Genomic DNA, 20,285 nt, shown 5'->3' on the forward strand with positions numbered 1-20,285 from the left:
AGCGGGAGCAGGAGCGGGAGCGGGAGCTGGAGCTGGAGCGGTCCCTGAAGTCCCGCACCGTTGAGGTCTCGGCGGGCGGCTTCCACGGCAGGAAGGTCTCCCTGTGGGAGCTCCTCTTCTCCAAGTACGTCTCCGAGGCAAAGAGGCAGGAGCTGCTGGGCAAGGTCCGGGCCGGGAGCCTGGCGCTGGACGAGCTGGCAAGGCTCCTCACCGTCCTCATCGAGGAGGCGGTGGAGCGGAGCAGCAACGTGAAATTCACGGGCCTCAGGAGGCAGGTGACGGCCTCGGACCTGGCGGACTCGGGCATCATCGACAAGGACACGCTGGCCGACCTCGTCCAGGGCTCCAAGACGGTGGAGGAGGTGACGGAAATGGCCTCCGTCAAGCGCTACCTGGATGGCACGGGCTGCATCGCCGGCGTGCTGGTGCCCTCCAAGGCCGACCCCGCCAAGGTGGAGAAGATGAGCATCTACCAGGCCATGTGGAAGGGCATCCTGAGGCAGGGCACGGCCCTGGTGCTGCTGGAGGCGCAGGCTGCCACCGGCTTCGTCATTGACCCGCTCGCCAACAAGAAGCTCTCCGTGGACGAGGCCGTCTCGTCCGGGCTGGTGGGCAGCGAGCTGCACGAGAAGCTCCTGTCGGCCGAGAGGGCCGTGACGGGCTACACCGACCCCTACACCGGCGACCAGATCTCCCTCTTCCAGGCCATGAAGAAGGAGCTCATCGTCAAGGAGCACGGCATCCGCCTGCTCGAGGCCCAGATCGCCACCGGCGGCATCATCGACCCCGTGCACAGCCACCGCCTCCCCGTGGAGGTGGCCTACCGGCGCGGCTACTTTGACCACGAGATGAACCAGATCCTCTCCGACCCCACCGACGACACCAAGGGCTTCTTCGACCCCAACACCCACGAGAACCTCACCTACATGCAGCTCCTCCGCCGCTGCGTGCCCGACCCGGACACGGGGCTGCTCATGCTCCAGCTGATGGACAAGGGCTCCGTGCTCTACCAGCTGACCGAGGACGCCCGGAAAGCCCTGCAGGCCGCCCGCACCACCGTCAGCGTGGGGCTCTTCCAGGGCCAGAGCGTCACAGTCTGGGAGCTCCTCTTCTCCCGCTACGTCCCCGACCACCGGCGCCAGGACCTCCTCCGGAGGTACAAGGCGGGGACGGTCACCATCTCGGAGATGATCACGCTCCTCACCACCATCGTCACCGGGGCTGAGGGCCAGGGCCACGGCGCTGCCCTGGCCCGCAAGCCGACGCAGCGGGAGGCCCCGCCGCCGGCGGCCGAGAATGGCGAGGCCACGGACTCCCGGCGGGAGCGGGAGCGGGAGCGGGAGCGGGGAGCGGGAGCAGGAGCGGGAGCGGGAGCTGGAGCTGGAGCGGTCCCTGAAGTCCCGCACCGTTGAGGTCTCGGCGGGCGGCTTCCACGGCAGGAAGGTCTCCCTGTGGGAGCTCCTCTTCTCCAAGTACGTCTCCGAGGCAAAGAGGCAGGAGCTGCTGGGCAAGGTCCGGGCCGGGAGCCTGGCGCTGGACGAGCTGGCAAGGCTCCTCACCGTCCTCATCGAGGAGGCGGTGGAGCGGAGCAGCAACGTGAAATTCACGGGCCTCAGGAGGCAGGTGACGGCCTCGGACCTGGCGGACTCGGGCATCATCGACAAGGACACGCTGGCCGACCTCGTCCAGGGCTCCAAGACGGTGGAGGAGGTGACGGAAATGGCCTCCGTCAAGCGCTACCTGGATGGCACGGGCTGCATCGCCGGCGTGCTGGTGCCCTCCAAGGCCGACCCCGCCAAGGTGGAGAAGATGAGCATCTACCAGGCCATGTGGAAGGGCATCCTGAGGCAGGGCACGGCCCTGGTGCTGCTGGAGGCGCAGGCTGCCACCGGCTTCGTCATTGACCCGCTCGCCAACAAGAAGCTCTCCGTGGACGAGGCCGTCTCGTCCGGGCTGGTGGGCAGCGAGCTGCACGAGAAGCTCCTGTCGGCCGAGAGGGCCGTGACGGGCTACACCGACCCCTACACCGGCGACCAGATCTCCCTCTTCCAGGCCATGAAGAAGGAGCTCATCGTCAAGGAGCACGGCATCCGCCTGCTCGAGGCCCAGATCGCCACCGGCGGCATCATCGACCCCGTGCACAGCCACCGCCTCCCCGTGGAGGTGGCCTACCGGCGCGGCTACTTTGACCACGAGATGAACCAGATCCTCTCCGACCCCACCGACGACACCAAGGGCTTCTTCGACCCCAACACCCACGAGAACCTCACCTACATGCAGCTCCTCCGCCGCTGCGTGCCCGACCCGGACACGGGGCTGCTCATGCTCCAGCTGATGGACAAGGGCTCCGTGCTCTACCAGCTGACCGAGGACGCCCGGAAAGCCCTGCAGGCCGCCCGCACCACCGTCAGCGTGGGGCTCTTCCAGGGCCAGAGCGTCACAGTCTGGGAGCTCCTCTTCTCCCGCTACGTCCCCGACCACCGGCGCCAGGACCTCCTCCGGAGGTACAAGGCGGGGACGGTCACCATCTCGGAGATGATCACGCTCCTCACCACCATCGTCACCGGGGCTGAGGGCCAGGGCCACGGCGCTGCCCTGGCCCGCAAGCCGACGCAGCGGGAGGCCCCGCCGCCGGCGGCCGAGAATGGCGAGGCCACGGACTCCCGGCGGGAGCGGGAGCGGGAGCGGGAGCGGGAGCGGGAGCGGGAGCAGGAGCGGGAGCGGGAGCTGGAGCTGGAGCGGTCCCTGAAGTCCCGCACCGTTGAGGTCTCGGCGGGCGGCTTCCACGGCAGGAAGGTCTCCCTGTGGGAGCTCCTCTTCTCCAAGTACGTCTCCGAGGCAAAGAGGCAGGAGCTGCTGGGCAAGGTCCGGGCCGGGAGCCTGGCGCTGGACGAGCTGGCAAGGCTCCTCACCGTCCTCATCGAGGAGGCGGTGGAGCGGAGCAGCAACGTGAAATTCACGGGCCTCAGGAGGCAGGTGACGGCCTCGGACCTGGCGGACTCGGGCATCATCGACAAGGACACGCTGGCCGACCTCGTCCAGGGCTCCAAGACGGTGGAGGAGGTGACGGAAATGGCCTCCGTCAAGCGCTACCTGGATGGCACGGGCTGCATCGCCGGCGTGCTGGTGCCCTCCAAGGCCGACCCCGCCAAGGTGGAGAAGATGAGCATCTACCAGGCCATGTGGAAGGGCATCCTGAGGCAGGGCACGGCCCTGGTGCTGCTGGAGGCGCAGGCTGCCACCGGCTTCGTCATTGACCCGCTCGCCAACAAGAAGCTCTCCGTGGACGAGGCCGTCTCGTCCGGGCTGGTGGGCAGCGAGCTGCACGAGAAGCTCCTGTCGGCCGAGAGGGCCGTGACGGGCTACACCGACCCCTACACCGGCGACCAGATCTCCCTCTTCCAGGCCATGAAGAAGGAGCTCATCGTCAAGGAGCACGGCATCCGCCTGCTCGAGGCCCAGATCGCCACCGGCGGCATCATCGACCCCGTGCACAGCCACCGCCTCCCCGTGGAGGTGGCCTACCGGCGCGGCTACTTTGACCACGAGATGAACCAGATCCTCTCCGACCCCACCGACGACACCAAGGGCTTCTTCGACCCCAACACCCACGAGAACCTCACCTACATGCAGCTCCTCCGCCGCTGCGTGCCCGACCCGGACACGGGGCTGCTCATGCTCCAGCTGATGGACAAGGGCTCCGTGCTCTACCAGCTGACCGAGGACGCCCGGAAAGCCCTGCAGGCCGCCCGCACCACCGTCAGCGTGGGGCTCTTCCAGGGCCAGAGCGTCACAGTCTGGGAGCTCCTCTTCTCCCGCTACGTCCCCGACCACCGGCGCCAGGACCTCCTCCGGAGGTACAAGGCGGGGACGGTCACCATCTCGGAGATGATCACGCTCCTCACCACCATCGTCACCGGGGCTGAGGGCCAGGGCCACGGCGCTGCCCTGGCCCGCAAGCCGACGCAGCGGGAGGCCCCGCCGCCGGCGGCCGAGAATGGCGAGGCCACGGACTCCCGGCGGGAGCGGGAGCGGGAGCGGGAGCGGGAGCAGGAGCGGGAGCGGGAGCTGGAGCTGGAGCGGTCCCTGAAGTCCCGCACCGTTGAGGTCTCGGCGGGCGGCTTCCACGGCAGGAAGGTCTCCCTGTGGGAGCTCCTCTTCTCCAAGTACGTCTCCGAGGCAAAGAGGCAGGAGCTGCTGGGCAAGGTCCGGGCCGGGAGCCTGGCGCTGGACGAGCTGGCAAGGCTCCTCACCGTCCTCATTGAGGAGGCGGTGGAGCGGAAGCAGCAACGTGAAATTCACGGGCCTCAGGAGGCAGGTGACGGCCTCGGACCTGGCGGACTCGGGCATCATCGACAAGGACACGCTGGCCGACCTCGTCCAGGGCTCCAAGACGGTGGAGGAGGTGACGGAAATGGCCTCCGTCAAGCGCTACCTGGACGGCACGGGCTGCATCGCCGGCGTGCTGGTGCCCTCCAAGGCCGACCCCGCCAAGGTGGAGAAGATGAGCATCTACCAGGCCATGTGGAAGGGCATCCTGAGGCAGGGCACGGCCCTGGTGCTGCTGGAGGCGCAGGCTGCCACCGGCTTCGTCATTGACCCGCTCGCCAACAAGAAGCTCTCCGTGGACGAGGCCGTCTCGTCCGGGCTGGTGGGCAGCGAGCTGCACGAGAAGCTCCTGTCGGCCGAGAGGGCCGTGACGGGCTACACCGACCCCTACACCGGCGACCAGATCTCCCTCTTCCAGGCCATGAAGAAGGAGCTCATCGTCAAGGAGCACGGCATCCGCCTGCTCGAGGCCCAGATCGCCACCGGCGGCATCATCGACCCCGTGCACAGCCACCGCCTCCCCGTGGAGGTGGCCTACCGGCGCGGCTACTTTGACCACGAGATGAACCAGATCCTCTCCGACCCCACCGACGACACCAAGGGCTTCTTCGACCCCAACACCCACGAGAACCTCACCTACATGCAGCTCCTCCGCCGCTGCGTGCCCGACCCGGACACGGGGCTGCTCATGCTCCAGCTGATGGACAAGGGCTCCGTGCTCTACCAGCTGACCGAGGACGCCCGGAAAGCCCTGCAGGCCGCCCGCACCACCGTCAGCGTGGGGCTCTTCCAGGGCCAGAGCGTCACAGTCTGGGAGCTCCTCTTCTCCCGCTACGTCCCCGACCACCGGCGCCAGGACCTCCTCCGGAGGTACAAGGCGGGGACGGTCACCATCTCGGAGATGATCACGCTCCTCACCACCATCGTCACCGGGGCTGAGGGCCAGGGCCACGGCGCTGCCCTGGCCCGCAAGCCGACGCAGCGGGAGGCCCCGCCGCCGGCGGCCGAGAATGGCGAGGCCACGGACTCCCGGCGGGAGCGGGAGCGGGAGCGGGAGCGGGAGCGGGAGCGGGAGCAGGAGCGGGAGCGGGAGCTGGAGCTGGAGCGGTCCCTGAAGTCCCGCACCGTTGAGGTCTCGGCGGGCGGCTTCCACGGCAGGAAGGTCTCCCTGTGGGAGCTCCTCTTCTCCAAGTACGTCTCCGAGGCAAAGAGGCAGGAGCTGCTGGGCAAGGTCCGGGCCGGGAGCCTGGCGCTGGACGAGCTGGCAAGGCTCCTCACCGTCCTCATCGAGGAGGCGGTGGAGCGGAGCAGCAACGTGAAATTCACGGGCCTCAGGAGGCAGGTGACGGCCTCGGACCTGGCGGACTCGGGCATCATCGACAAGGACACGCTGGCCGACCTCGTCCAGGGCTCCAAGACGGTGGAGGAGGTGACGGAAATGGCCTCCGTCAAGCGCTACCTGGACGGCACGGGCTGCATCGCCGGCGTGCTGGTGCCCTCCAAGGCCGACCCCGCCAAGGTGGAGAAGATGAGCATCTACCAGGCCATGTGGAAGGGCATCCTGAGGCAGGGCACGGCCCTGGTGCTGCTGGAGGCGCAGGCTGCCACCGGCTTCGTCATTGACCCGCTCGCCAACAAGAAGCTCTCCGTGGACGAGGCCGTCTCGTCCGGGCTGGTGGGCAGCGAGCTGCACGAGAAGCTCCTGTCGGCCGAGAGGGCCGTGACGGGCTACACCGACCCCTACACCGGCGACCAGATCTCCCTCTTCCAGGCCATGAAGAAGGAGCTCATCGTCAAGGAGCACGGCATCCGCCTGCTCGAGGCCCAGATCGCCACCGGCGGCATCATCGACCCCGTGCACAGCCACCGCCTCCCCGTGGAGGTGGCCTACCGGCGCGGCTACTTTGACCACGAGATGAACCAGATCCTCTCCGACCCCACCGACGACACCAAGGGCTTCTTCGACCCCAACACCCACGAGAACCTCACCTACATGCAGCTCCTCCGCCGCTGCGTGCCCGACCCGGACACGGGGCTGCTCATGCTCCAGCTGATGGACAAGGGCTCCGTGCTCTACCAGCTGACCGAGGACGCCCGGAAAGCCCTGCAGGCCGCCCGCACCACCGTCAGCGTGGGGCTCTTCCAGGGCCAGAGCGTCACAGTCTGGGAGCTCCTCTTCTCCCGCTACGTCCCCGACCACCGGCGCCAGGACCTCCTCCGGAGGTACAAGGCGGGGACGGTCACCATCTCGGAGATGATCACGCTCCTCACCACCATCGTCACCGGGGCTGAGGGCCAGGGCCACGGCGCTGCCCTGGCCCGCAAGCCGACGCAGCGGGAGGCCCCGCCGCCGGCGGCCGAGAATGGCGAGGCCACGGACTCCCGGCGGGAGCGGGAGCGGGAGCGGGAGCGGGAGCGGGAGCGGGAGCGGGAGCAGGAGCGGGAGCGGGAGCTGGAGCTGGAGCGGTCCCTGAAGTCCCGCACCGTTGAGGTCTCGGCGGGCGGCTTCCACGGCAGGAAGGTCTCCCTGTGGGAGCTCCTCTTCTCCAAGTACGTCTCCGAGGCAAAGAGGCAGGAGCTGCTGGGCAAGGTCCGGGCCGGGAGCCTGGCGCTGGACGAGCTGGCAAGGCTCCTCACTGTCCTCATCGAGGAGGCGGTGGAGCGGAGCAGCAACGTGAAATTCACGGGCCTCAGGAGGCAGGTGACGGCCTCGGACCTGGCGGACTCGGGCATCATCGACAAGGACACGCTGGCCGACCTCGTCCAGGGCTCCAAGACGGTGGAGGAGGTGACGGAAATGGCCTCCGTCAAGCGCTACCTGGACGGCACGGGCTGCATCGCCGGCGTGCTGGTGCCCTCCAAGGCCGACCCCGCCAAGGTGGAGAAGATGAGCATCTACCAGGCCATGTGGAAGGGCATCCTGAGGCAGGGCACGGCCCTGGTGCTGCTGGAGGCGCAGGCTGCCACCGGCTTCGTCATTGACCCGCTCGCCAACAAGAAGCTCTCCGTGGACGAGGCCGTCTCGTCCGGGCTGGTGGGCAGCGAGCTGCACGAGAAGCTCCTGTCGGCCGAGAGGGCCGTGACGGGCTACACCGACCCCTACACCGGCGACCAGATCTCCCTCTTCCAGGCCATGAAGAAGGAGCTCATCGTCAAGGAGCACGGCATCCGCCTGCTCGAGGCCCAGATCGCCACCGGCGGCATCATCGACCCCGTGCACAGCCACCGCCTCCCCGTGGAGGTGGCCTACCGGCGCGGCTACTTTGACCACGAGATGAACCAGATCCTCTCCGACCCCACCGACGACACCAAGGGCTTCTTCGACCCCAACACCCACGAGAACCTCACCTACATGCAGCTCCTCCGCCGCTGCGTGCCCGACCCGGACACGGGGCTGCTCATGCTCCAGCTGATGGACAAGGGCTCCGTGCTCTACCAGCTGACCGAGGACGCCCGGAAAGCCCTGCAGGCCGCCCGCACCACCGTCAGCGTGGGGCTCTTCCAGGGCCAGAGCGTCACAGTCTGGGAGCTCCTCTTCTCCCGCTACGTCCCCGACCACCGGCGCCAGGACCTCCTCCGGAGGTACAAGGCGGGGACGGTCACCATCTCGGAGATGATCACGCTCCTCACCACCATCGTCACCGGGGCTGAGGGCCAGGGCCACGGCGCTGCCCTGGCCCGCAAGCCGACGCAGCGGGAGGCCCCGCCGCCGGCGGCCGAGAATGGCGAGGCCACGGACTCCCGGCGGGAGCGGGAGCGGGAGCGGGAGCGGGAGCGGGAGCGGGAGCAGGAGCGGGAGCGGGAGCTGGAGCTGGAGCGGTCCCTGAAGTCCCGCACCGTTGAGGTCTCGGCGGGCGGCTTCCACGGCAGGAAGGTCTCCCTGTGGGAGCTCCTCTTCTCCAAGTACGTCTCCGAGGCAAAGAGGCAGGAGCTGCTGGGCAAGGTCCGGGCCGGGAGCCTGGCGCTGGACGAGCTGGCAAGGCTCCTCACCGTCCTCATCGAGGAGGCGGTGGAGCGGAGCAGCAACGTGAAATTCACGGGCCTCAGGAGGCAGGTGACGGCCTCGGACCTGGCGGACTCGGGCATCATCGACAAGGACACGCTGGCCGACCTCGTCCAGGGCTCCAAGACGGTGGAGGAGGTGACGGAAATGGCCTCCGTCAAGCGCTACCTGGACGGCACGGGCTGCATCGCCGGCGTGCTGGTGCCCTCCAAGGCCGACCCCGCCAAGGTGGAGAAGATGAGCATCTACCAGGCCATGTGGAAGGGCATCCTGAGGCAGGGCACGGCCCTGGTGCTGCTGGAGGCGCAGGCTGCCACCGGCTTCGTCATTGACCCGCTCGCCAACAAGAAGCTCTCCGTGGACGAGGCCGTCTCGTCCGGGCTGGTGGGCAGCGAGCTGCACGAGAAGCTCCTGTCGGCCGAGAGGGCCGTGACGGGCTACACCGACCCCTACACCGGCGACCAGATCTCCCTCTTCCAGGCCATGAAGAAGGAGCTCATCGTCAAGGAGCACGGCATCCGCCTGCTCGAGGCCCAGATCGCCACCGGCGGCATCATCGACCCCGTGCACAGCCACCGCCTCCCCGTGGAGGTGGCCTACCGGCGCGGCTACTTTGACCACGAGATGAACCAGATCCTCTCCGACCCCACCGACGACACCAAGGGCTTCTTCGACCCCAACACCCACGAGAACCTCACCTACATGCAGCTCCTCCGCCGCTGCGTGCCCGACCCGGACACGGGGCTGCTCATGCTCCAGCTGATGGACAAGGGCTCCGTGCTCTACCAGCTGACCGAGGACGCCCGGAAAGCCCTGCAGGCCGCCCGCACCACCGTCAGCGTGGGGCTCTTCCAGGGCCAGAGCGTCACAGTCTGGGAGCTCCTCTTCTCCCGCTACGTCCCCGACCACCGGCGCCAGGACCTCCTCCGGAGGTACAAGGCGGGGACGGTCACCATCTCGGAGATGATCACGCTCCTCACCACCATCGTCACCGGGGCTGAGGGCCAGGGCCACGGCGCTGCCCTGGCCCGCAAGCCGACGCAGCGGGAGGCCCCGCCGCCGGCGGCCGAGAATGGCGAGGCCACGGACTCCCGGCGGGAGCGGGAGCGGGAGCGGGAGCGGGAGCAGGAGCGGGAGCGGGAGCTGGAGCTGGAGCGGTCCCTGAAGTCCCGCACCGTTGAGGTCTCGGCGGGCGGCTTCCACGGCAGGAAGGTCTCCCTGTGGGAGCTCCTCTTCTCCAAGTACGTCTCCGAGGCAAAGAGGCAGGAGCTGCTGGGCAAGGTCCGGGCCGGGAGCCTGGCGCTGGACGAGCTGGCAAGGCTCCTCACCGTCCTCATCGAGGAGGCGGTGGAGCGGAGCAGCAACGTGAAATTCACGGGCCTCAGGAGGCAGGTGACGGCCTCGGACCTGGCGGACTCGGGCATCATCGACAAGGACACGCTGGCCGACCTCGTCCAGGGCTCCAAGACGGTGGAGGAGGTGACGGAAATGGCCTCCGTCAAGCGCTACCTGGACGGCACGGGCTGCATCGCCGGCGTGCTGGTGCCCTCCAAGGCCGACCCCGCCAAGGTGGAGAAGATGAGCATCTACCAGGCCATGTGGAAGGGCATCCTGAGGCAGGGCACGGCCCTGGTGCTGCTGGAGGCGCAGGCTGCCACCGGCTTCGTCATTGACCCGCTCGCCAACAAGAAGCTCTCCGTGGACGAGGCCGTCTCGTCCGGGCTGGTGGGCAGCGAGCTGCACGAGAAGCTCCTGTCGGCCGAGAGGGCCGTGACGGGCTACACCGACCCCTACACCGGCGACCAGATCTCCCTCTTCCAGGCCATGAAGAAGGAGCTCATCGTCAAGGAGCACGGCATCCGCCTGCTCGAGGCCCAGATCGCCACCGGCGGCATCATCGACCCCGTGCACAGCCACCGCCTCCCCGTGGAGGTGGCCTACCGGCGCGGCTACTTTGACCACGAGATGAACCAGATCCTCTCCGACCCCACCGACGACACCAAGGGCTTCTTCGACCCCAACACCCACGAGAACCTCACCTACATGCAGCTCCTCCGCCGCTGCGTGCCCGACCCGGACACGGGGCTGCTCATGCTCCAGCTGATGGACAAGGGCTCCGTGCTCTACCAGCTGACCGAGGACGCCCGGAAAGCCCTGCAGGCCGCCCGCACCACCGTCAGCGTGGGGCTCTTCCAGGGCCAGAGCGTCACAGTCTGGGAGCTCCTCTTCTCCCGCTACGTCCCCGACCACCGGCGCCAGGACCTCCTCCGGAGGTACAAGGCGGGGACGGTCACCATCTCGGAGATGATCACGCTCCTCACCACCATCGTCACCGGGGCTGAGGGCCAGGGCCACGGCGCTGCCCTGGCCCGCAAGCCGACGCAGCGGGAGGCCCCGCCGCCGGCGGCCGAGAATGGCGAGGCCACGGACTCCCGGCGGGAGCGGGAGCGGGAGCGGGAGCGGGAGCAGGAGCGGGAGCGGGAGCTGGAGCTGGAGCGGTCCCTGAAGTCCCGCACCGTTGAGGTCTCGGCGGGCGGCTTCCACGGCAGGAAGGTCTCCCTGTGGGAGCTCCTCTTCTCCAAGTACGTCTCCGAGGCAAAGAGGCAGGAGCTGCTGGGCAAGGTCCGGGCCGGGAGCCTGGCGCTGGACGAGCTGGCAAGGCTCCTCACCGTCCTCATCGAGGAGGCGGTGGAGCGGAGCAGCAACGTGAAATTCACGGGCCTCAGGAGGCAGGTGACGGCCTCGGACCTGGCGGACTCGGGCATCATCGACAAGGACACGCTGGCCGACCTCGTCCAGGGCTCCAAGACGGTGGAGGAGGTGACGGAAATGGCCTCCGTCAAGCGCTACCTGGACGGCACGGGCTGCATCGCCGGCGTGCTGGTGCCCTCCAAGGCCGACCCCGCCAAGGTGGAGAAGATGAGCATCTACCAGGCCATGTGGAAGGGCATCCTGAGGCAGGGCACGGCCCTGGTGCTGCTGGAGGCGCAGGCTGCCACCGGCTTCGTCATTGACCCGCTCGCCAACAAGAAGCTCTCCGTGGACGAGGCCGTCTCGTCCGGGCTGGTGGGCAGCGAGCTGCACGAGAAGCTCCTGTCGGCCGAGAGGGCCGTGACGGGCTACACCGACCCCTACACCGGCGACCAGATCTCCCTCTTCCAGGCCATGAAGAAGGAGCTCATCGTCAAGGAGCACGGCATCCGCCTGCTCGAGGCCCAGATCGCCACCGGCGGCATCATCGACCCCGTGCACAGCCACCGCCTCCCCGTGGAGGTGGCCTACCGGCGCGGCTACTTTGACCACGAGATGAACCAGATCCTCTCCGACCCCACCGACGACACCAAGGGCTTCTTCGACCCCAACACCCACGAGAACCTCACCTACATGCAGCTCCTCCGCCGCTGCGTGCCCGACCCGGACACGGGGCTGCTCATGCTCCAGCTGATGGACAAGGGCTCCGTGCTCTACCAGCTGACCGAGGACGCCCGGAAAGCCCTGCAGGCCGCCCGCACCACCGTCAGCGTGGGGCTCTTCCAGGGCCAGAGCGTCACAGTCTGGGAGCTCCTCTTCTCCCGCTACGTCCCCGACCACCGGCGCCAGGACCTCCTCCGGAGGTACAAGGCGGGGACGGTCACCATCTCGGAGATGATCACGCTCCTCACCACCATCGTCACCGGGGCTGAGGGCCAGGGCCACGGCGCTGCCCTGGCCCGCAAGCCGACGCAGCGGGAGGCCCCGCCGCCGGCGGCCGAGAATGGCGAGGCCACGGACTCCCGGCGGGAGCGGGAGCGGGAGCGGGAGCGGGAGCGGGAGCGGGAGCGGGAGCAGGAGCGGGAGCGGGAGCTGGAGCTGGAGCGGTCCCTGAAGTCCCGCACCGTTGAGGTCTCGGCGGGCGGCTTCCACGGCAGGAAGGTCTCCCTGTGGGAGCTCCTCTTCTCCAAGTACGTCTCCGAGGCAAAGAGGCAGGAGCTGCTGGGCAAGGTCCGGGCCGGGAGCCTGGCGCTGGACGAGCTGGCAAGGCTCCTCACCGTCCTCATCGAGGAGGCGGTGGAGCGGAGCAGCAACGTGAAATTCACGGGCCTCAGGAGGCAGGTGACGGCCTCGGACCTGGCGGACTCGGGCATCATCGACAAGGACACGCTGGCCGACCTCGTCCAGGGCTCCAAGACGGTGGAGGAGGTGACGGAAATGGCCTCCGTCAAGCGCTACCTGGACGGCACGGGCTGCATCGCCGGCGTGCTGGTGCCCTCCAAGGCCGACCCCGCCAAGGTGGAGAAGATGAGCATCTACCAGGCCATGTGGAAGGGCATCCTGAGGCAGGGCACGGCCCTGGTGCTGCTGGAGGCGCAGGCTGCCACCGGCTTCGTCATTGACCCGCTCGCCAACAAGAAGCTCTCCGTGGACGAGGCCGTCTCGTCCGGGCTGGTGGGCAGCGAGCTGCACGAGAAGCTCCTGTCGGCCGAGAGGGCCGTGACGGGCTACACCGACCCCTACACCGGCGACCAGATCTCCCTCTTCCAGGCCATGAAGAAGGAGCTCATCGTCAAGGAGCACGGCATCCGCCTGCTCGAGGCCCAGATCGCCACCGGCGGCATCATCGACCCCGTGCACAGCCACCGCCTCCCCGTGGAGGTGGCCTACCGGCGCGGCTACTTTGACCACGAGATGAACCAGATCCTCTCCGACCCCACCGACGACACCAAGGGCTTCTTCGACCCCAACACCCACGAGAACCTCACCTACATGCAGCTCCTCCGCCGCTGCGTGCCCGACCCGGACACGGGTCTTTATTTCCTCAATGTTTTTAGAAAATAGTTGTAAATCCTTTTTGTTTTTTTTCTTTGTTCTTGGGTTGTTGAATAAAGTAACTATTATGAATCTTTCTTTCACACCTGGCATTTTTTTTTTTTTTTATAAATCGTGTTTTTATAATTTTTATTTCTCTCAGAGAATTTCATTATTTTCCTCTTTCCTTTTCAATAACCTTCCCACATCACTTATAGCCCAGCTATTGCGGTACAGCATTTTAAGACATTGTCTTCTGTTGTTTTTCTGGAACACAGTAATCAGCATAGTTATCTGAGGTCATTTAGCTGAAATATGCTGTCCCCATTTTCCTCATCCAAGTTTAAATGGAAGTATGTGTTTTGTGGAGGATGAGGTATAGTGAGAATTGTATTTTTAGTTTCCTTCCAGTCTTTTTTCTTCTGCATGAAGAACATTCTTAGCAGATATGCAGGGTGTTATTACATTTGCAGGTTTTCAAACCTGAATTTTGCATGGAGAGCATTTTTCCATGTATGCACTATGTCAGGGTGGTGTTAGGTGTTACTGGAGTGGGATACATTATCTGTGTTTGCTCTTAATGCCTCAGCCTGTCTAGTTTTTGTGGGGGTGTCTGGATGACATACACCCTCATCTTGGAGTGGTTTGGTCTCTCACTGATACGTACAGTCAGTTCACTCACATGCTGTGCTCTCCATCCCTCCAGTTCTCCAGCTGTCCATGGAGCCTCTACAGAGAGCTGTGCTGTGGGATCCATGCAGGAGCTGAGAGCCCGTCATGTACGTTATCGTGCTGTATTTCTAGCTGATCCATGTATAGTCAGGGGAGCTGGCAGCGGAGCATCCGTTCCCTTTAGCTGGGCATCTGTGCATTTCTCTGCTCCTTTTGCCATCCTGTGTCCTGAGATGACTCAGCCCACGTGCCACACTGCTGGAGGGGACACAGCCCCAGAACCGCTCTGCCCTGGAGTTCAGGGCTGAATAATTCCGCTACTGTTTAATAGAAGGAAGGTTACTCTCTTTAAATGCATTACCTTAAGCTATTTGTCTTAATTAACCCAGTAATGTCCTGGAAAATGGATTTTTTTGCCACAGCTTGTATATTTGATAACTGGAAATGAGTGTAGATTAGCTGTGGAACTCCTTACCATAACCTGCTGTGTAGCCTGGAGATTTGCATGGGCTCAAAAAGTGATGCGACAAATTAATGGGAGAGAATTCCACTGAGGGTTAAGTGCAAAGACACACTTCTGTCCCAGGAGGTCCCTCAGCCACAGGTTACTAGAAGATTGAAGAGAGGATCAGGGACATGTCAGTACAGGCTTGCACTGCTGTTACACAGTTCTGTCTCCTCTTAGTCTCTAGTTTCATCTTTCAACCTCTGCCACGCTTTTCACCTGATCTCCACGTGTTCCATTTCCCAGCTTGCTTGTTCACTAGCTTGTGCCTTCCTAGTAAAGCCATGGAGACCCAGCAGTCCCTGTGGAGCTGGATGGATGCTTGCAACCCTCCAGCTGTGGTTCAGCTCTTCCCCTTTCCAGGGTCTCTTTTCTGGTGATAAGCTCTTCCTGTTAGCTGTCCCATGTTTGAACTAAACCTAACCACTATAAGGCCATTTCTTCATAGTCTTAAACACCTAGCCAAAAGGCATTTAACTAAACCTAACAGAAAGCTAGTGGCTTATATTTTGTATATCCACTAGGATATACAAGACAAAAGGAACTGAGAGGACACCTCACAGTACTTTGAAGTTCTCAGTCTCGCAGCATGGGCCCAGCACGGAAGCTTGGCTGCCTTCCCCACTGTGCTGCTCCGACCTCCCGGGACCGTGCGGGGAGCAGCTCATGGCTCTCCTTGGCAGGTTACTGGCAAGCAGCACTGAAGAGTCATCCTGCGGCTGGAGCAGCCCTCCTGGGCGGCATGTTGGCCCTGGGGTGGAGGATAAAGGGCAGGTGCAGAAGCAACCTGGTTAAACAGTCAGTTCTTCCTTGGGCAGGGGAATAGGGGCCTCCATGGCCATATGGACCATCATGGCTCACTTTGGGAGTCATGTTGGACAGCCACATGCTTGAACTTCCAGGAGCTAGCAGTATCTCTGTCAGAAATTCCTGTCCCAGATCAGGCAATGAAGCCTAACAGGAACATGGTTGTGGTGGAGGTCCTCCTTGATGAGGGACCCAAAGAGTGAGCTGAGGCAAAACAAACTTTGGGTTGTGATCCAGAGTCACATTGTGACTCGCCTGCAAGGTGTGTGGTGGCCAAATCCCAGGAGGTTTCTGGAAAGGCTTGTGCCTTCCAGTGCTGGGGAGGAGGCAGTGATCATGGGCCCCACACAGAGGAAGATGGAGGAAAGAGGTTCTGGCATTAAAATGTAGGCTTCAGGCAGGAAGATAAAAGCCAAGCCCTCCATGACAGCATTCCCTGAAACAGTCCGGGGTACCACATGGAGGTGAGATCATAAAGCAGAGGCATGGATTCATAAATGAGAAGCTGAAAAGATGTTGTCATAAAAGTTTCGCATCTCCAAGCAAAGGAGAGGCCAAACTTGCACCATTCAAATATGGTGAAAACCAGTATGGAGAAAAGGAAAAGGGAAGAGCAGTTTAACTAAACAGAATACAATACAGAAAAAAGTAGAGAACCAAGATAAATATAATATGTAGGGTTGAGGAACCAGAATGCCTCCTCTTCAACAAACAGTGGCATGCCGTGGGCTTCTTGGGAGGAGGCTCACCAGGACACTGTGGTGCCCAGGTATAAAATGCACAGGTAGAGGAGGGTGTGCTGGAGGCAGCGTGGGGCTGTTATCAGACAGCTTAGAATCAGGTCAAAGTCACCAATACACCAACAAGGAACCCTGCACCAAAATCCCAGCTCCAGGAAGCAGGGCAGGCGGAAAGCATGCAGACAGACTAAAGGGCAGAGGCTGTCTGTGCAGAGGCTGAGCTAGGTTCGTAGTGTCCTCTGCGAGTCAGGAGGAAGGGCACATCCTGAGCAGGGATGTAGAAGGGGCATAAAACCATAAATGACGTGGACAAGGCAAGCAGGGAAACAAATATTTGCTGTTTCCCATAAGAACTAGGTTGTGAGGAAACAGCAGGAAAGATTTCCACACACAGTTAAATTGTGGTGGTTGCTGCTGGGATGTCGTGGAGGCAAAAGCTGCAAATGCTCAAAGGAAGGAAAAGCCAAGAAACAGTGAGCCCTCTTCTCAGCGAGGGAGTCACCAGTGGGGCCCAGAGGGACCCGTGCTGAGAGCTGGGCCATTGAACACGTGCAGACATGGTCTGGGAAATGCTGTGAACAGTGAAGGAGCAGATGGTATTAAATTATTCAGCTTTGCAATGAAAAGTGCCAGCTGCAAAAACCGCAGGAAGACCAAGCAGCATACAGTGACTGGAATAAAAATGACAGATTATATTCAAGGTGGGTAAAAAGGCACACACATGGAGAAACAGTCCTACTGTCCACATACCCAGCTCTGAGCTGTTACTGTTCAGCAGCAGGAATTGTAACAGATTATTTGATGTGTGCTCAGCAGCAGACAGAGTAAACCAAACATTAGGATTAGGCAGGGAACACGTCCATGCCAGAATAATGCACACAAGCTGCGTCCATCCAAAGGCTCCACATAATATCGTGAGAGGAGACCAGGCTCCTTGGTGGGGCTGCAACCAGGGTCTCAGCAGTGGCCCAGCCTTGGTGGCCAGTGGGGCTTCGGTGGTGTAAGGCAGTGTGGATGGAGAGCACCTGCTCCTTTTGAGGGTGTCTGGTCAAAGGAGCCATCAACAAGAACATACAGGGACAAACCTGATCGACAAATGATACCGGAGGCAGTGATGGGAACAAACCTGGCCAGTTGCACCAATCCATCAGGATGTGTGGAGTGAGATGTTTATTTTTTCTGTTGAGATAAGGAAACAGAGGCAGGCAAACATAGAGACATAAACCCTGACCAATTAGTGTTAAACAAGACAATAACCAGAAAAAACCTGGTCAGTGGCACTAATTGATGGGCTATCAAGGAACTGCAGGCACATCAGGACTTCACAGCTGGTAACCCTGAGGGTCTCAGCATCAGCAGCTAGAGGGGCCTCAGGTCTCTGGATCTGGGGAGGGTCCCACAGACTGCGTCCTAAAAACCAGTTGCTGAGGGGGACTGGGGTGAGTGAGGGGCTCCATGCTGACAGCTGGAGCAGGACCATGGATTGCAGCCCATGTGCCTGGTGTTGGCTGGAGGGGGGTGATGGGTGTCTTCCCCAATCCTGGTGTGCGGGGGTGTGCACATGTGTGTTCACCTGCAAACTTCGAGCTGGACCAGACAGTGAGTAGGGGATCCACCAAGATGGTCAGAAAGTGAGAATCTGGGCAGGGGTGCCAGGCAGACAGAGGGGCTCTGCTGGTACTCGAGGATTCACAAGTATGCATGTGAACCTAGAGAGTGCCACGTGTGTGCCTGCACTAGTGACCTCCTGCCTCTGCCAGCCCCAGAGGAGGAGGGGACATGGCTGCCTGTGCTCATGCATTGCATAGGTCCTGTGTGGGGGTGCTATCGATGGCAGCACCAGGTCTGTAGCAACATGTCTGACCAGCCCTGCCGGTGTCCTCTGTATGTGTCTGTGTGTGCATGTTTCTGGGATACATGTGTAGCTTTGCTACGGGTTAAACTTGCAAATGGGAGGGCAGCAGACATGTCCCTCAGCCTGTGCTGAGACTCCCAATGGGCTCCAGCAGCTGGGCAGGACCATACTGGGCAGTACTGGTCTGTACTGGGCACTACTGGGCTCCAGCGGCCAGGCTGGAGATGGTGGCTGTTCGTCATCCCCTAGCAGGCAGTCTGCAAACAGGGTTTGCAAGCTGGTGCTCAGTGGCTGGTGGGGCAGTTGGCAGGATGGTGCGGGGATGCTGCCAGGGCTGGTGCTGGCAGCGGTGCTGTCTGTTCACACAGCAGCTCTGGCTCTGTTCCCACTTTTGCTGGGGAGCTGCTTCTGGTGCTTTTGGATCTGCTGGAGAGTATAGCTGGCAAGGACGTAGCAGGAGTCATAGCTGTTGTCATGACAGGGCCCAGTATCTCTGCTGAGGGCTTCTTGAAGACCCAGCAGCAATGTTCTCAATACATTGCAGGGGACATGCTCCTACACAAACTGACTCTAATCCTCTTGGCACAAAGGAGGCCTCAGCCCAGAGCTCCAGAGGTGGATGCTGCTGTCAAGGTCTGGGACTGCTGAGAGTGCCTGGGGCATCTGAGCAGGCTGTGCACCATCAGGGAAAATGAGGAGATTTACAGGGTGTTCACAGAGACCTGGGACCAGGATCTGGGATGCTGCAGAGGGACTGACAAGACGTGTCCAGCCCTCAGACTATTAGTTCTTGCTTCCCTTTCACATGGGTGCCAATAATACTGCCAGGAATGACCTGGAGGATATATGAACAGTGAGCAGAGCTGTGGGAGTGAGGACTTCGCATTTCCCTTTGCTAAACTTCAAAAAGGAACCTCATGCATCTGAACAAAGGGAAATCCCTTTGTGCTCTGAGTTGGACCAGACAGCCTCTGAAGATCCCTTCCAACTTAAATTATTCTATGATCCTGATTTTCTGGTTTGTTTTGTGGCTTTTGGGTTTTTTTAAGAGAGTAGAATGGACAGTGTGGCCCCAGCCTCTACACTTCACCTGCCCATCACCAAGGCCCATGCCTTCCAGCCCAAGCATGGCAGCACTCTTATTGCTCCAGGATATGCTACAGCCTAGTCTGGCCATCTCCTCCACCTGGGGACCAGCATGGCCCTGCTCACCAAGCTGAAACAGTGCCTTGCAAAAGACACTCCATCCAGGAACATTCCCAGGCAGTAACTAACACTTATTGTAGATAACCGGACACCAAAGCTGTGAAGATGAGCATCACACCCACCTTCCTGCCACATCGCACTTCAGGCTGGAGGGCCCCAAAGTGTCTTATGTGGGACCATGATGGAAGTTGGGTGGCTTTTCTTGGGAGGCCAAAACCCCCTTTTTTTCACCTGCCTGGTCAAAGCCTCTCCCTCCCTTTTTGTCCATTTTACCCTTCCTGGAAACCTGGCTTCCTCTTTCACCACGGCAAACAGGAATAGCCAGTGTCGGGTTGCCAGGCAGCCAGCTGCATTTCTGGGTGTAACATCCGACTACATTGGCAGCAGTGTGGTGCCCCTGTGCCAGGCTGGGAGAACCACGTAGTGCCATGGTCCAGCACACCACGCGCCTGGGACGTGGCCGCAGGCATGCAGGAATGGTGCACCAGCCACACTGGGCTCTGGCAGCACCTGGAGCTGGGCCCGAAGGGTGCTGAGCTGTGGCTCCAGGAGATCAAAGCACCCGCCAGCAGCCAGGTGTGTCTGTCCCGTCTGCCTCCAGAGCCTGCATACCTTGCCCTCTGTGCCACGCTGCTTCCTGCCCTGCCTTCCTCCCCACCTTCCTTCCTAGTCCGTGCACTCCTCTCCCGCGAGCTCTCAGCTGTCTTCCTGACCTCGTCTCGCTCATGGTCAGATCTCCAGACCTGCAGCAAGCACCCCTCCGTACAACAGCAGCATTTCCCATACAACAGCCTACTGGCCACCACCATCGGGCTCCTGGCCCCAGCCCGGGGCTGCACCTTTGCTGCACAGCTTCCTGTCTCCCAGAGCTGTCCCCCTCTGGGCCAGGGCAGATCCAGGGATCCTACCCACTCAGCCGTTCGGCTGCCTCCCAAGCCCCTCCCAGCCCCCCCAGCCCCATTATAAGGTGAACCATGGCCTCTTCTGGTCTCTCGCCTGAAGCCTGGGTGTAACTGACCCCACGTTCTCCCCGATCCCTGCGCACAGGGACACTCTCCACGCCAGGACTTCCCCCACCCTGGACACCCACCTTGCAGGAGAAGAGCCGTGTGAGTCAGCTGGGAGCCATCCCGCCCGGCTGGGAGCTACGAGCCATCCTGCGCCAGCGTCCCAGCACCTCTCCCCATTATGGCGCAGCGGCTCCTGCGTGGGACCGGCCTTCCCACCTCAGCCACACACTTGGCGGTGCCGAACCACTCATGCTCGGCTGGTCCTGGCAGCAGCACCAACTGACAGCTCCCTGTCCGCTGCAGGGAGGGCTTGTAGCCCTGACCACCTCTGTGGAAGCCACCCACACTAACCCCATGCCATGGTCTGTGGGGG

The 20,285-nt window shown here is 62.5% G+C and overlaps 1 protein-coding gene across 1 annotated transcript in view; it reads left to right on the top strand.

Annotated features, from left to right (window-relative positions):
* EPPK1 (epiplakin 1) overlaps positions 1–13,147 on the top strand; it is a 38,455-nt gene extending 25,308 nt beyond the window's left edge. The window contains 6 exon segments of the mRNA XM_075747207.1: positions 17–1,316; positions 1,360–2,436; positions 2,797–3,941; positions 4,291–5,215; positions 5,561–8,073; positions 8,125–13,147. Of these exon segments, the coding sequence (XP_075603322.1) occupies positions 17–1,316; positions 1,360–2,436; positions 2,797–3,941; positions 4,291–5,215; positions 5,561–8,073; positions 8,125–13,147 (11,983 nt within the window).
* Positions 13,148–20,285: the final 7,138 nt, after the last annotated feature.

The sequence above is a fragment of the Balearica regulorum genome, chromosome 2 (assembly GCF_011004875.1).
Source record: "Balearica regulorum gibbericeps isolate bBalReg1 chromosome 2, bBalReg1.pri, whole genome shotgun sequence".
NCBI classification, from domain to species: domain Eukaryota; kingdom Metazoa; phylum Chordata; class Aves; order Gruiformes; family Gruidae; genus Balearica; species Balearica regulorum.